The 13,585-nt window shown below is 41.0% G+C and overlaps 1 protein-coding gene across 4 annotated transcripts in view; it reads right to left on the reverse strand.

Annotated features, from left to right (window-relative positions):
* Positions 1-13,585, reverse strand: part of aatkb (apoptosis-associated tyrosine kinase b) — a 69,657-nt gene that overhangs the window by 8,115 nt on the left and 47,957 nt on the right. For all 4 annotated transcript variants that reach the window (XM_005725680.1, XM_005725682.2, XM_005725683.1 and 1 more), the window contains 7 exons: positions 6,244-6,323; positions 5,455-5,573; positions 4,093-4,180; positions 3,014-3,147; positions 1,181-1,265; positions 725-846; positions 63-212 (listed from right to left, as the gene is read on the reverse strand). In XM_005725680.1, the coding sequence (XP_005725737.1) occupies positions 63-212; positions 725-846; positions 1,181-1,265; positions 3,014-3,147; positions 4,093-4,180; positions 5,455-5,573; positions 6,244-6,323 (778 nt within the window). The remainder of the gene's footprint in view (positions 1-62; positions 213-724; positions 847-1,180; positions 1,266-3,013; positions 3,148-4,092; positions 4,181-5,454; positions 5,574-6,243; positions 6,324-13,585) is intronic.

Genomic DNA, 13,585 nt, shown 5'->3' on the forward strand with positions numbered 1-13,585 from the left:
ACTAGAAAAGTGCTATAAATACAGGCCATTTACCATTTTTGCTGCATTTATGTGTGACTCACCAGCGTTCAGCGAGGGGTACTTTGAGCAGCGGTTTGGGCAGTCGCAGCTGCTGCTCCCTAACAGCGTAGGTCAGCACTTGTCTGTCAGAATAGTGTCTGTAGGGCTGGTTTCCCAGCTCGAACAGCTCCCACATAGTCACCCCAAGAGACCTGAGACACAGGACAAGATTAAATATATCTTATTAGTGACTTCATGCACATTTCATGTATACATTTCTTATAATCCTGCAGTAACGTCCATCCTTTTATCTACTGTTAAAAACTTACAACTATATAAGCGTTTGTTAGTGTATTAATATTATAAAAGCTCCTGTGTGTTTCATTCTTTATAACTTATATCCATGGAGTTAGGGCTGGCGATTTCACATCTTACAAACTGTTCAGAAAGTAATAGAGAATTACAATAATATTATCATAATATATATTTGGCCTAAAACTTCAAAATTTAAATCTTATTCAACAGAATACAATATAATAATTTTGTTTTAGACTTCTGGGAGTGACGACACGCTGGTGACATCCTCAGTAAGTTTGGAGCTAACTTAAGGATTGTTTTAGGTAACTTGGTACAGTATTTAAAATGATGGTTGAGGGCTATACATGATGTCAGCGATCGTCCTCACAAAATACAAAAGATGTGTCTATGTGCATTGATCAGATACCAGATGTTGCTGTGTTTGGTCTGGTCTGCCACCAGCAGGTTTCCGTGCACCTCGTCCACCAGCTCTGGAGCGATCCAGCGCAGGGGCACGTACATCTGGTCTGATGTCACGTAGTAATCGTCCTGAAACGAGGGTCAAGTAAATTGTTAAGTTGCAGAAATATGACAAAAAACAAATTCAAACTAAATGACCTGCTGGACAATTTTGCCTTTTCTGATACAATGCTGGACACTGGACAAAAGTGAAAAGAACGTTCTTATAACCCTGCAGAAATTCACTCGACTGTGATTAATGTAAACTCAGAACCATTTGGGAACTGACTATTTATATACCGAGCTTGCTTTTTTGTTGCCTGCTAGTGATGAATACAGAATATATTTTCAAACTTTACAAAGAGCAACAGGACCAGTTTGTTGTTTGCTGATCTTTTTCACATTTAACACACTGGTTGTGTACCTTGTACTTTGTGTGGGCCAGACCATAATCTCCGATCTTCACTGAGACATCAGCCGTCAACAAGCAGTTTCTTAAAGCCAGGTCACTGGAGAGGGGGGTAAACAGCTGTTATGTCTCTCTAACATTAGCAAACACAAAACAACAAGACTAGCACATTTTTATCAATGTACAAAAATGTTTAGAAGTCCTGCAAACAACAGCATTTAGTCCTGTGTTTTCACAGTAGGCTAAAAATAAACAAAACAAATTAAGTAAATTTTACTAAAATGAAAGAAAATATACAGGAAATGCCTTGCTGTAAGTGCCCAACAGGACAAGAGTAATTACTTGTATTGTTTATGTCATTTAAAGCTTCAGGTACTTCTTATTTTGCATTTGAAATATGAATCTATACTATTATAGGTAAACTTATCCACCATGATTTAAAGTCATGACGTATGTTTTGATGATAAAACCAGGTGTACTGTTGTAGGAATACAACTTTTTCTTTTTTTGAGTATGAAGTGAAATGAAAACTAGATCAAATAACAATAAATTATTGGAAAAAATACAAAAACTGGAGTCCTGGAGAGGAGGGATCACCGCCTGCAACAAAATCACTGATGCTGGAGTCTTTAGGGAGCACTCAGGCAGCACCAGGATATTGTTTCAGGAAGCGACCGAGAGGCAAAAGGCTAATCTCAAATTCAGAGCGAGATATCTGTAATACTTAGTAGAAAAATCCCATTGAAATAAAAAAAACCTTTTTGAATAGCAGACAGAAAAATAACACACACACACAGACACACACACACACAAATATGAAAAACGGTTAATAAAGCTGGATTTTCAAGAAGTTTGAAGGACATGTTTGAGGAGGGCTTTTGATTCATTCAACTGAAAGCAGATCAAGCTTGGGTTAAGCATTCACTGAACGTTAACCGATTTAAATGAATGGACACGTGTGAGGTAGTTTGGAGGCTTCAGCAGTAATACTCTACAAATAAACCGCATTAGATGACTGCATCTTGTCTGTTAGTAAAGCCATCCGGTGTTCTCACTGAACAGCAATGACTGAAATCTGTTATCAGTATTGAAGAACAGTAAGTTATGATATACAGGCTCACTGCTGTAGATCACAGAGACGATAACCTCATGGCTAAAATCAAAGACGTCCTTTAATTCTACTGTCCAAGAAACCAGATGAGTCAGATGGTGACTCTTAAATTAATGATCGTTATTGGGCAAAAACCTGAGTATCTGTTGGACACCAAAAGAGTGGTAGTCGGGTAACTTTGTGCAAATATTCTCTGCAAACTTTCAAAACTTTTTGGCAGCATTTCACCAACGGGTAGAAATGTTTTTGAACATGTGCGACTGCTCTTCTAACTTCTGCATTTCCCAAAGAAGTTCTCTTTTCCAGGCCACCAGGGTAAATACAAATGAATAACTTTGACCACCTTCTGGTAAAAATTCGTTTTAGAAATATGTACGAGAGCTAGTCCTAGCCGATGTCTTTCTAACACAATACGTTGACGATTTGGAAATAAAGTCATAGCAGTGTGGACCGTTTTAAAATATTTAAAAATACAGGCATTTACGAGAGTCACACCTTTTGGTCTGCATTTTGAAAGTCTCTGGTTAAGATCAGACTGAAGGTGAGTCGGGGCCTGTGCTGGGACAGCACTGAGGCATACAAAAAACGAACTGCTTCAGCTAAAAGAGGACTGATGATATAGAATAATTGTGTTATTTATAGGGTAAACAGAGGTAAACAGAGACTGCCTGCTTGACTGAACAGCATCAGTGACAGCAGTCGGATTTCTCAGGCTTAAGTCTGAAACGACTCTTTACCTGTGCGTGAAGTTGTGTTTGTGCAGGTGCAGGAGGCCTGAGGAAATGTCACAGGCCATCCTTTGAAGAATCAGGGGCTCTGGGCTCATGGTTTCAGAGGTTCTGCAGCTTCTGAGGTAACCCTTCACATCCCCCTGCACATGAAAGAGAGCTATAAAACATCTGTATGACCACTGGAGGGCAGTCTTACTATTTTACTGCGTCGTCTTTGTCCAGTCATGTAAACCTTGATTGGTGTCAGAACATTGGGTTAGGGGGAACATTGCACAGGAGAAGACCAGACGAACTAGCAAATTTGTTGTCTTCACTTTTCTTTATGGAAATGGATAATTAGAGATTTTAGGGATGAGCCGAGAAATCCGGCCATCTGAGTGAATTAAGCTTCTCTTTGGACTAAATATCATCTTCTTGGCAGTCTTCATTCTAGTTTGTCTTAAAGCTTTAGACTGTTTGGAGTCTTCATAATAAATAACAAGTTTGATGCTAATAATTGCAAAGTTTCCTCTAAGTTAGATCTGAATGGGATGTTTTTGGTTTAGCTTTTGCTAACATTTCCACACTCGACCTCGCCTTATAAGAGGAACTACCCACCTGCACTTAACCTACAGTGGGAATAAAAATAAAAGATGAGAAGTGGCAGGAGGCTCTTGGTTTTACTATTATTCACTATAAATATCTGTGTGTAATCTACTAAACCAATCACGGTGAAGGATTCTGGGAAGTGGTTGGAGTGGCACAAGTGTAAATTGACTCACTTTAAGCTTGTCTGCCAAATACTTACAGCAGCTGCCAAGAAGGATTTTATTAGACAGTTAATATAACATTCTACAATGACAAATTACTAAAATGCTTTCAATCAGTTGAAGTACTACAGAATTTGGATTAAAGTCAACAGTCAAAAAAGTTGTCAAGGACATTAATAAACTAATGTTAAACACGGTGATTTTATTAAACCCTTTAGATTAAACTGGGATCGTCAGAATAAAATCTCCAGTTGAGATTTGGTATTGTATATTTTTTTTCATACTATGATTTAAAGAGTGTCTCTGCACATCTGTCTCATGGCTTTGAATACTCACCAGTGGACAAAACTCCAGCACCAGCAGGTAGGGAGTGATCTCAGTGCACTGGGCCAGACACTGCAGCAGAGCAGGATGCTGGAGGGCACTGGAGAAGAGAACAGGATCTCAGCATGCACATATTATGTATCACCTTTAAACACGAGTATATGTTTTAGTATTACATGGGTATAAATACTTTTGGTATTGAGATATGGCTGATATATTTGAGCATTCAAGAAAATATTAGACAACCACGCTGAGACACCATCCATCCTAATTTAACAAGTACTGTTTTGTGGTAATATCATTTATTTTTCATTCTTCATACTCTGCTTTTATTTTTTCCATTTAACCTTAAAGTACATTTAAAGTGTTTTTTCTTTTACTCTGATTCGATTTTAACCTTGATCTGCATTTTATTCTTGCACATGTACCAGGCATACATTTATTCTAACTTATTATTCTTATGATACTCTCTATGCACCGATCACCTTTAACAACTTTAATGCAATCCACCGAGAGGTCTGTCATTATTATACTTTTACAAGCTTGTATGTGTTACTGTTATTGCCACTGAGAAGATTTTAACCTATGTTAACGACAAAGGGGCAAAATAACAGCAACACGTTAGAATATAAACACCGTGACCTCCGTCTGATTATTTTTTTCCAACAAAAATGGAAAAAGTATAAAATTTTTAAAAGAAGAGTTTATGACAGAGTTATTGTATTGGCTTTACATTGCATTTGTATTCCCAAGGAAGTATAAAGTATAATTTGCCCAGATAATGCCTGAATCCCTCTGCAGGGATAAATAAAGGATTAATTATTAGGATGAATAATTATATATTACAGTATTTATTAAGTATATTTAAAGACATGCCTTCTTAGTTTTAACTAAAATATTTGACTGATTGTGATTGGAAAACAAAAGCATGATGCTATACATAAAAGTTACAGAAAAGCAAGTAAAAGCCAGTTTCATAGATCCTGGGAAGCTGACCCGTCGGTATTTTATAAGTTTATCTCAAGTTTTGAACATAAAACATTTGCAGATGTCTGCCTCAAACACCCGGAAGGGTGACAAGAAAGAGAACTGAGAGAAACCAGGAGCAAACGACAAACAAAAATGGACTAAAACGTCAGGACAGAGGACGCAAAAATGACAAAGACATGAGAGATGCTCAGTGCTCAGGGGTGGCTCAGGTTTACCTGATCCAGCTTCAGTTAAGGAGACTTTATTAAAATGTAGACTGGACATATGTAAGCACTACTTCTGCCCTTTCAATCAGTACTTTTAGACTGTAGATTTTACATGTACTGCTTAAATTGTCCATGTAAGAATAAACTACAGACACATGTGAGGGAGGTGAAGGTGTACCGGTAAGGCTGTGCTTCTTCCAGGAAGTGCATCTGGTCCTGTACGCTGGCACTGGCTTTGAGTTCCTTGACCACCACTTGGGTGGTGTTCAGGCCTGCGTTCACCTCCCCCAGAAGAACCTGAAACAAGTAGAGACAAATGCATACAGGGGAAGGCACACAGACGGATGGCCACGTTCACATAAGCAAACACATTAAACATGAAATGGGAGTACCATTACACAAAGACAGACAAAACGAGATGAAGCAGTCATGCGGGAGTTCAGCAGTGCAGATAATACGCACAAACAGATGGACATACCCAGTGATGGTGCACAAGGATGAGGAGGGTGGATGAATATTCATGAGTGAACAGTATGAATAAGAAAAGGAGGAGAAGCAGACAAAGAAGCAGAAGGGGGAAAACGAGAGAGAATGACAACAACATGTTATCTGGTTGTAAAAACATGTTAACACACCAGAAGGTTTAGGCTGCAAGGAGGGCTATTACTTTGAAAATTTAGCAGCGTAAAATTTGTTCTCGAGGCCTAAGTCTATCACTTTGGGAACAAGCTGACATCAAAGGCGAGAGGATCGGGCTGGCATTACACACTCAGACATTTCAGGTAACGCAGCGTGTCGGACATTTTTAACCGACTCCCGCTCCGAGCAGGAGCCGGGATCACAGCAAAGACTAACAGCCATGATGTGAGTCTCAACGATGCTGCGTTTCATCTACCCGGCAGGGAGCGACAGATTTGAAATTACCAGCAGGTTTTTATGAAGATTGAGGTTTCTGAAGTGGGCTCACCTTCCCAAACCAGCCATTCCCAATCTCTTTCAGGTAGAGAAGACTGTGGCGGCTGAGATCTGTCGATTTCAGGAGTTGGACTGAATAAGACAGAGAAAAAGAGAAAAGATGTAACAGAGATTGGTGAGTGTCAATCAAAAGCCTTTGAACTGAAGTCATGGTCACTCACAGCACTAAACATTTTGCATGTTTTTGTCCATTTTCTACTAATTTCTTTGCGTTATCGTCAATGATTTAAACTATTCAAACCGCGCTCATTGAGAAAAACTGAAAGTACAAGTGATGAATTGCAGCTGTGCTTGTGGAAAGTTGGTGTCAGTGGTAACATTTAATTTCTTTAACTAAACAAACAAGATTGTCACTGATATGTAAAATGAATCCACCTGTAAGTGGCATCAATTATTTGTACACACATTAAAGTTTCAACTCCCCCATTTCAACTGCACATGCATATTCCATGTGTGCAGTTTACATAATTTTGACACACTAAACATACTAAAACTAATAATCTTAATGTTATATGTATTTGTCAGTCAGATGGGTCAAGTAAAGTAAAATCCACTAAACACAAATCATTTCCAAAAATACAATCGGTTCTTCTTCACTGGACAGTACATACGATATATTGGATCAAAAGTACATTATCATTAGAATGTAATGCAATGTAAACATTTAATGTTCCATTATCACGCAACAAAATCATGATGGCACTGATGGATTTCACCACTCAAACGGGGCTCGGACAGAAGGAGTGCTTATCGACTATATGAAAATGGAGGGAAACCAAATGCCGAAAAAAGTTTAAGTGTTCATTAAACAATTATAAATAGTCAGCAGAAGAGTGCACGTCTTACACTTGAATGCCTTTTTAAAAAGGTTTTCAACTTAAAATATATTAATATTTAATTAAAGTAGTATTTAAAAGCTTCTGAAAGACGTCTTACACCTGGAAGCACTGAATAAAATGTTCTTAATTTAAACATTTCTTAACATCTGCAAGTTCAAAAAAAAACATCTGCATTTGCTGGGGTTCCTGTTTTTTCTTTTTTAAATAGTTTACCCCACTTTGATGCATTTTATAGTTTTATTAGTTCATCATAAGTTTATTAACCTCTTTAAAACTTCTATGCGAGAGCTCCTCTGAGCCTGGGACAATTTCCCAAAGAATAGAAAAAGATCTTTTATCTTACCACGATCACATTTCTTGATCTTTTTTATTCTCTCTGCCTGTTTCATCATAATACAGATGAAATAGATTATTCTTTAATAATAAAAGATTTCCTGGTTTTACTACTTTCTATTATAATGACTGGACTTAAACCTGAAACATATACCAAAAGACTAATATGTACAACATGAAGAAATGATATGACGCAACGCACCAGATCCAGGTTGTTAAGTAGCCACTGAAGGGTCCATCCTGTGTTCAGTCGATTGCTGTTAACCGCCTCTAAAGCTAAACATCCGCACATGCCAGTGGATGCTGCCCATTGTTGCCCAGACAAAGCAAACTCTGCCCCTAAGTGTTATTCTCTACCGAGCCGTCTCTGTCACCGATCTGTGTGGCGGTCCGGTCCTCCAGCTCACCGGTGCATCGCTCTCAGCATCCCCCGATGACCCGCGTCCTTCCTGCTTGCTGAACATGCCCAACCGCTCCATCCTGTCCCAGCTCCACCGAATGAAACAGACTGAGGCTAGCATCCCCTCCTCTCTCCCCTCACCATCTATCTCTTTCTTTCACTCTGTGTCTCCCACGATGGAACTTGGATTCTGGGCGTAGAGGCAGACAGACAGATCTTTGTGGTGCTATCTTCCCCCCTCCAGACTGCGACACAGTCCAGTCACTGTGTGGAGGCCATATTGGGCACCCCTGTCCCCTTCCCCTGACTGGTCATTCCTTACACCCACTTACACTCTTGCTGGGCCATAACAGAATAGCCACTATTGTCTTTTTGCTTAGGGCAGCATGGCACCAGTTAGGACCAGTCAGCAACACTGGAGCCATTATCTGTGAGCTCCATGACATAAGAATGAACTGAGCTTTGGTGATAACTGTGGCATGCAATGAGTTCCACCTACACCCTCATGTTTACCACAAATATTCATAATTCTGACGGAACAATGAGAGAAAAGAAACTCTTAAAGACTATATTAAGCATTTGTTAACTTTCACATTGTCTCTGGCACCACGTTTGGTTTGTGTGCACGCTGCAATGACATTTGTAAGGTATAGTGGGGTATCTGTATATATATATATATATATATATATGTAGGAGTATATATACTGTATGAGGGTGGATGTGAAATAATAGATTGAATTTTTCCTTAACATGTAAATGTTTACTCACAACAATGCAAAAGAAGCTGTAGCAGCATATGTTTGGTTGTCTTTGTATTATTCTACTAATACTTTGAGATCTCTTTGTTCATGCATCCATGCACTCTTTATGAATTCATTTATTCCCAGGCCTTTCAGCCCTTAATTTAACCATCACGACTACGTTTCTAACCCTAACCTAATTCCAATCTTAACCCTAAGCCTAAAAGTTGTAAATTTCATGACATTTTAATCAGTCAATTGATCCAAAACTCTCACAAAGGTAGCCCTATGCATGTCAATGTAAGCTCGATTGTGTTTGGTCTTGTGACCAAACACAATTGCTCAGAATAAGAACAGAAAAATATGCTCGCTGAGTGCTTAAAATGAAAAAAAAACCCACATTACTGAGCTAAGATCTGAGACCCTATTTATAAGTTAATTTCATTTGACAGCACTGACCGGCCCTTACTAAGATGCTGAGCATGTTGATAAGAATGCATCAGGCTCAAAAACCCCAGCAGCCGGGAAGCCTTTAGCGAGATGCACGTTGGCAAAATCAATCATGGCCAAATGGAATTCCCATTATCCCCTAACAGTCCAGTGCATCATGGCTCACTCTCTGCAGGTGCTGAGCTGTAGTGCTGTCCTTGGATAATCATTTAAAGCCAATTATGACGTTTAACCATCCTTTTTGTTTGGCTACAGACGACAGAGCAGCGAGACTGTTCTATAAGTATGAGATAAATAAGGATCATTTTGAGCTGTGAATCATGTAACTGTGCCGAGGCCAGCGATGAAAGAAGCGGGAAATGAGTAGAACATCTCCCTTTTTTTGCTTCAATTCCTCATTGTGTTTTTATGTGTGTGTGTAGTTGTTCTCATGTGTAATATGAGTGGGTGTGAGCTCCATTAGTCGTTACAGTGCAGCCTGCAATGCACAACAGCTGCATCAGGGCGGGTCCTTGAAACTAGGCTCTGGTCTGAGCCAAGCTCTCGCAATACCGGTGTCTCATTAGGAACTCCACTTATTCAAACAGTCCAAGCACAGCCCACAGCGCTGCAGGATGACAGAAGAGATGGGAATATTGGCTGAAATCCTCCTGCTTCAGCCCTCAGGAATTATCAGACATTAGAAATCTGAGACTCACACCAGCACGGTGTTGAAAGTAACGTCAGGAGCTTTCATTCTTGGAGCCCCTTCATTCGCTTCCTCAGTCATTTTGTGGCAGTCACTGCTCTTCCTTTGGAGTTTTTTCATGCTTTTTCTTTGTTTTTGTAATTAAATGTTCTTCTTCTCTCTTTCTTTCTTTCTTTTATAGTTTTAATATTTTATCCTCATGAAAAAGCTTTCTAAACTGCGTTTGTAGGAAGATATACAGATAAGTTTGAAGTTGAAGTAGAGACGTTAGAGTAAAATGAGACCTGTTCTTGATGAAATGGCAGCAAATAACTGAAAACTAAAATTATGAGAAACGTGAGAAACATGAAATGGAGCGAGACGGATCATTTTCTTTACCTCATTTCCCTTAAAAACAAATACCCCAAATGATGTCACTGGGTGAGGCAGTCCTCAAGGTGCAGTAATGAATCCCTGACTGCCACTACAATACAAACCATATGGCTCCTATTATTTACAGAAGAAAAAACGCCTGCTTTAAAGGATCAGGTTCCAAAATCATAGGAAATAAGTAAGAGAGTGTTTTCTAACGCGCACAATGTTGTATACAAATGAATTTGGTTTTAATTGCCAAAGTTTTGCTTTTGATGCCATGAAACCAAATCTGCCTGTCTAGATCATAGACTGTATATAAAAGATGTTGGAAACTGTGATCAGGAATGTCTTTGAAACCAGATGTGACCAGGATCTACCTGACAAAAGAGCGACACTGCATGATCAGACCATAACAACTTGTCAATCACACGGCTAACGGGGACCACAATTTACAAAAAGCACATCTTGTTGAACTCAGAAAGCCTTGAAATGAGTGATTAACATAAAAACTCTTGAGGAAAGTGTTTGCTGAAGTCCTTTCCTGCAGGTTTCTATACAGTCCAAGCGATAACCTCTGGGGGCTGAAAAAGTCTGCCAACAAAGAAGTGCCAAAAACTGCAGCTCCTTCAGTGGCTGTTTGAGTCACTCTCCATGGACTCCTGTGATAAAACGCATTACAGCATTAAAAAGCAGGTTTACAGCCTGGTAGTAAAACACAGTTTTGTCTGCAGACCCTTTCCTCCCCCATATCAACCGTGCTGTGGGTAAACAGCTTTCAGAACCTATCCCCTGGCATGCCAGCAAGGCCTAAGTTTACGTGTGTGACCACTTTGTGTAGCTGAGCGGAGGCAGTGAAGTGGAACAAAACCACAGGTGACACTATGCTACTATGTCCATCTATTTTTTTCTGTAAGTAAAAATTGACCTGACTTTTCAGACCTGGGTTGCATCCATCTATCATTAAAGGTATATTGTGTAGGCATCATAAAGAATAAGAAACAGAATTCTTCCTTATTAAAATAAAATTACCCTTCAGGGTTTTATTTTTTCATTCGACTACATTCAGACGTGAAACCGAGCAAACATTTACATTTCGGTGTATTTGTGCTTTGTTGCAGACCCGCGTTTGCGTGGGCTCGATCCACAAAGTCTCACCACACTCCAGCGCCATAAGTTTATCAGGCAGCATCAGCCCATTAACACACAACAAGGACCATTGTCACATACGAGCAAAAAGGAGAAAGAAAGCATCAGAGTGAGAGGGGAGAATTCTCACTGGGGTTTTGTGCTCTTGCATGCCTCACATACCAACAAACAGCAGTGTAGGCTGGCCGCCTGGACATTATTATACAACAGGCAGATGTTTGTGGGAGAGAGTGAAAGCTAAAGAGCACAGAGTTCATTCTGTAGGGACCTGCAGCGAGGGATTGTGGGATAGGTGGAGATCCAGCTGACCGAGGCCAGCGTAAGGGTGGTGTTCACTCCAGGGACAAACGTTGACGAATGCCAGACACACTAGTCTTCTCCATCTTATGTTACTCTCACACCCTTGATATGCACTTGAATGTGTTATGTTCTGGTACTTTTACTAAACTCCTGAAAGGTTTGCATCAGTTTGTAAATGACTGCACGATAAATGACTAACCAATGATTAAAAATTGTCACAAGTGAAATTAGGATTGGATATTCTTTAAACTCTGGTTCATTTCACATCGTGCCTTCCAACAGCAGAGAAAAAGCACAAATCACTTTAAAGTTGATCAGTGGATTTCGGAGATTTACTCTGTGAGAAAACAGCAAAGGAAAATGGGAGGACCCTGTTTAACTGCTTCTCCTTTTTCAGAATCAGAATCAGAAGACTTTATTTATCCCCAAGGGGCAATTAACAAACAACAAAGTGACTGAAAGGTGAATAAATAACTATAAGTGACTAAAAGTGTCGGTAGTATAAGAAGAGTGTAGAGTAGTTTATGTTTATGGGTGTGGGAAATGTTCTTATCGGCTGGAGTTAAAAAGCAGAGTGGCTGAGGGGACAAAGGTGGCTCTCCTCCTCCTCTCTGTCCTGCAGGAAATGCATCGGAGGCGTCACCCAGAGGGGAGCCATTGAAATGCGGGGTGAAGAATGTGAGAGCGGTCGTTGATGATTTTGGCTGCCTGTCTGAGGGCCTGTTGACTGAAAACCTGCCAGAGTTCTGACAGGTAGGCCAATGATTTTAGAGCACACTGATGCGGTGTGCTGCAGTCTGTTCCTGTATGAAGGCTGAGGGAGTGGAACCAGCAGCTGATGGAGGTCATGATGCTTTCCAGGAAGGCGTAGTAAAAAGTCATCATGATGGTTGTGCTGACTCCAAAGGAGTTGAGTTTCCTAAGGAGGTATAGCTGTTGGTGGCACCTCCTGAGAATCTCTCTGTGTTGGCAGAGAATTTCAGGAGGTTGTCAAAGATGGTTCCCAGGTATTTGTGCTCCTCAACTACCTCCACTGGCTTCCTGTGGATGGTGGTGGTGACTGAAGCAGCCAGATCCCTGTGCCTACTGGAGAATTCACCACCATCTCTTTGGTTTTGCTCACGTTCAATTCAAGTTGGAGCTGTCACACCACTCTACAAACTCCTGCAGAGTGGACCCGTGGTGTTGTGAGGGGCCTGACAGCAGTGACAGGAGAACTGAGTCGTCAGCATATTTAACCAGGTGACAGTTGGGCTGTGTGGATCTGCACTCATCGGTGTAGAGGATGAAGAGAAGGGGGGAGAGCACACAGCCCTGGGGGGAGCCAGTGGAGGTGGAACGGAGACCGGAGAGAGTTGTTGACCCGAACTTTCTGAGTCCTGTTGGTCAAAAAGTCCAATATCCACAGGATTAGCTGACCATCCAGGTGAAATCGGGTGGAAAGTTTAAAGGCTGGAATATGAGGCTGCAGAGTGTTGAACGCTGATGAGAAACCAGCAAAAAGAAGTCTGGCGGAGGAGTCAGGGAGCTCCAGATGTTTGTGGATGGAGTCCAAGATGAAGATTTTTGCATCATCGACACCTCTGCGTGCACGGTAAGCAAACTGGAGTGGGTCCATCAGGGGTCATTTGCTCTTACCATGTGCTGTTTTATGATCTTCTCCATGGCCTTCATCACCAGGGAGGTGAGGGCCACAGGACGAAGATCATTCAGAGACTTTAGGTTGTTTCTTTTGGGGATGGGGATGACTGGAGTGTTTCCACAGCTGGGGGACGGTGTGACTGTCAGCTGAGTGTTGAAATAGAGTCTGGAACACACTTCCTAGTTGCCCTGCAAAGGGCCTCAGAACTCGACTGCTGATGTTGTCAGGGCCGGGTGAGCTCCTCTCCCTGGTCCTCCTGAGGGCTCTCACCACATCCTCAGTCCTGAAGCTGAGTGCAGAGCTGCCAGGTTTGAGTGAGGATCTGGACTCCTCAAGCTGGGACATGTTGTCCGTCTCAAACCTGGTGTAGAAAGCGTTGAGGTCGTCAGGGAGGGAGGAGGGGTTGCTGCCCTCCACCTGGATGGTTCTGGGGGTGGTGACC

The sequence above is a fragment of the Pundamilia nyererei genome, unplaced genomic scaffold, assembly GCF_000239375.1.
Source record: "Pundamilia nyererei isolate P.nyererei 1_Seehausen unplaced genomic scaffold, PunNye1.0 scaffold00017, whole genome shotgun sequence".
Lineage (NCBI taxonomy): Eukaryota > Metazoa > Chordata > Actinopteri > Cichliformes > Cichlidae > Pundamilia > Pundamilia nyererei.